The following is a 3,323-nucleotide window of genomic DNA, read 5'->3' on the forward strand; positions in this document are numbered from 1 at the left end:
TTCTCATTCAGGTATTGAGCAATGAAAACTACAAGAGTATAGAGAAGCATGTTGTTACTACAATTCGGGCCTTTATGTTGAGCTTATAAAATGAGTCCAAGTACCAAACTTCAAGTGTTGTAACTATATGTTTCTTAAATTATTTTTTCCCCATCCACTAGAAGGAAAGAAAACCATTTAACTTGCTCACATTACTCCAATCATTTTCTTGGAACCGACAATGGTAGTTACAAGTGGTTCCATAACTACTTCTTCATTCAAGACTTCAACAAGTTAAATAATAGTATTATGTAATTACATGAGTTTGGGTAGATATATTACATTTGATCACCATCTATCCAAGACCCATATAAACTAAAAATTAAATAAATTATTTATAATAGAAAAAAAAATACATTATAAACCTTAAACCTTTTATTTAAAACTTTATTATTATTAAAAAAATATTTTGAAAAACTCAATTACTTATACATTTCTTAATAAATCCAAAATTATTAATTCAATACATATATTATTTATTTGGTTCATTTAATTCAAATTTTTGATGCCTACATGAAAGACCAACATAAATGAGTGTTCAATAAATACATATATTATTCATTTGGTTCATTGAATTCAAATTCTTGATGCCTACATGAAAGACCAACATAAATGAGTGTTCAATAGATCTTGAAACGATCCAGTATAGATCTTGAAACTCAATTACTTATACATTTCTTAATAAATCCTAAATTATTAATTCAATGCATACATTACATATATTATTTATTTGGTTCATTGAATTCAAATTCTTGATGCCTACATGAAAGACCAACATAAATGAGTGTTCAATAGATCTTTCATTAGATCTTGAAACGATCCAGTATACTCTTTCCCTTTAATTCCTGGTTCCAGAAAGCTCCTTCAAACTCTTCAAACTTGTATCCTCCCTACACAGCCGGCTGATGTTCATCGCAGGAGCAATAAAAGCATCGTGTCCAGGAGAATAAAAAGTGGGAATTGATATGCGTGCACTCTGCTTATTCGTTATTACTCGATGATCCACGCTCTTAAATTTCCCATTGCTCACAACCTAATACAATTCAAATCACGCACAACATAAATTGAATGATTACTGATTAGTATCAAATTCTTGCACAGAGAGAAAAAGTAACTTAACTTTATAGATCTGCACATTCTTTCTCACCTGCAGCTGATCTCCCAAATTGACCACAAACGCGTCAGCTATGGGTTCTACAGAAACCCACATTCCATTTCTGAATACTTGCAGGCCACTGACATTATCGCTTTGCATTAACACAGTGATGGCACTTGCATCTGAATGGCTTGCTGCACCAATAGTAAGATCTGGGTTTGGGCATGGAGGATAATAATTTATACTCATCATATGGCTATGTTTTCCAAGAATTTTATTCAAGTAATTGGAATCTAGCCCCAGAGCTTCTGAAATTGCAGCCAGCAACCTTAATATCAGTGCTCTCAGCTCACCAGAGTACTTGCCCGCAATTTCTCTGTAACAAAACTCAAGTCAAAACAGCTAAACTTTTCCATGGTGGGTTAAGATGAATCTTTTCTAGTGTTCTGTCTTAGATATTTGATAACAGATAAAGGTTTGCTGATTACCTGTAGGCTGCTGGTTTTACAGGCCAAGAACCGATGACTTCTTCTAGAGGATGACAAGGGTGAGTGAGATAGTCCAACCAGTTGAGAACCTTGTCTTTGTTAAGATTGAAGCTGGTGGAAACCCGGGCTAGCTGCTTCATGTCCTCTGAGTAGAGGCATGCTCGGTCTTCGATGGGCATTTCGAAGAACTCTTTGGCTATGCCCATCATGCTTTCCATGACATTGTTTGGCACGCCATGGTTCACTATCTGATATCAATAAAAAATTAGTCAATCAGATATGAAACTTGACACAGTCACTATATTAATACAAGCATACCAACAGAGATGTATAGACTCAATAGTCTGCAAGTGTGACAGAGATTCAACCAAAAGTTTAAGTATTTGAGGGGAGGTAGAAACTGAGGTGTGCACCTGGAAGAAACCATCCTCTTCGCATGCAAGTCGGATTTGGTGGACTACTGTTGCTCTGTTAGGGCCATCCAGGTCTTTTAGGTCTATCACAGGGATGCTCTCAGAGAAAGAGATGTCGGACTTCTGTAGGCGTTCATGGGGAGGCAAAATATATCTGTCCTGCACCTTCAGGTTGTTCACGCCATTGGATATGAGCTTCTGAATGGCACTACTCAGCTGTTGGGTCTGCGCATCCATTGTAGAAGACATCTTGCTCCAATGTGTGTCATACGGATATTAAACTTGGGAATTTATAGAGTTTAGATAATCCTTCTCCGCCACCGTTTGACGACCAGGTACAGAGCACATCAATTAAATGTACATATAATTAAATCTCCACTAAATGTAAATCAAAATATTCTATTATAAACACATTCCTTCTGCGCCACCGTTTGACGACCAAGTACCGGGTCCAAATGGAGATGGATTGAAACCTATTTGTTAAAGTCCATGCAGACGTGAACAGCAAGTTTGTTATTTGTCCGATCAATTATATATTATATATAATTGGATAAGATGGATTGAAATTGGAGACGGATTTTTGTTGGGATGCGAGTCACGTTTTTGAAATTTGATGGTCTAGTAGTCTAATCGGATATTTTTATTATTATTTGAAGATCTGACAATATTTTGATAAGATGGATTCTATTGAGGAAGAAGAGAAAAACACTTAGATTTGAGTTATTGTATAATTGATTGAAATATCCTTATCACAGAGCACATCAATTATAAATGTACATATAATTTTATAGTCCATCTATCAAATCTCCAATATAGTCCATGACCGAGGAAACCTATTTGTTAACACATTCAAATGGATTGAATTTAGAGCGCTGACGACGGAAGAGTTGGTCCGTGAATTCAAATAAGGCGCATAACGAGGAAACCTATTTGTTAAAGTCCATGCAGACCTGAACGGCAAGTTTTTTATTTGTACGATCAATTATATATTATATATATAAATATATAAATATATATAATATATATATATATTATATATTATATATATTAGTTATTAATCTGACGATCGGATTGTTTTTTTGATTTGAAAATCTCACAATATTTTGATAAGATGGATTGAATTTCGTTGCGGATGCGAGGCACGCTTTTCAAATTTCGTTGAACTTCCTCGACATTGGTTTTTGATAAAGACCTGGAAAAGTGTAACAACAATCATATGATTTTTAATTTAATTTTTATAGGTTTATGCTTTTAAATTTTATTGTAATATATCTGATTATAATCTAT

General features: G+C 34.4%; 1 protein-coding gene across 1 annotated transcript; it reads right to left on the reverse strand.

Annotated features, from left to right (window-relative positions):
* Window positions 1-637: 637 nt before the first annotated feature.
* LOC149149899 (protein DMR6-LIKE OXYGENASE 1-like) lies at window positions 638-2,314 on the reverse strand. The gene is made up of 4 exons (XM_089439485.1): window positions 2,037-2,314; window positions 1,624-1,871; window positions 1,187-1,511; window positions 638-1,072 (listed from the first exon to the last, which is right to left on the reverse strand). Exons 1-4 carry the CDS (start codon window positions 2,283-2,285, stop codon window positions 878-880), a joined length of 1,017 nt encoding a protein of 338 aa, XP_089295611.1. The 5' UTR covers window positions 2,286-2,314; the 3' UTR covers window positions 638-877.
* Between the last annotated feature and the right edge of the window lie 1,009 nt (window positions 2,315-3,323).

This window comes from Pinus tabuliformis, chromosome 9 (genome assembly GCF_031772625.1).
Source record: "Pinus tabuliformis cultivar Carrire ecotype Pingquan chromosome 9, CPIR1, whole genome shotgun sequence".
Lineage (NCBI taxonomy): Eukaryota > Viridiplantae > Streptophyta > Pinopsida > Pinales > Pinaceae > Pinus > Pinus tabuliformis.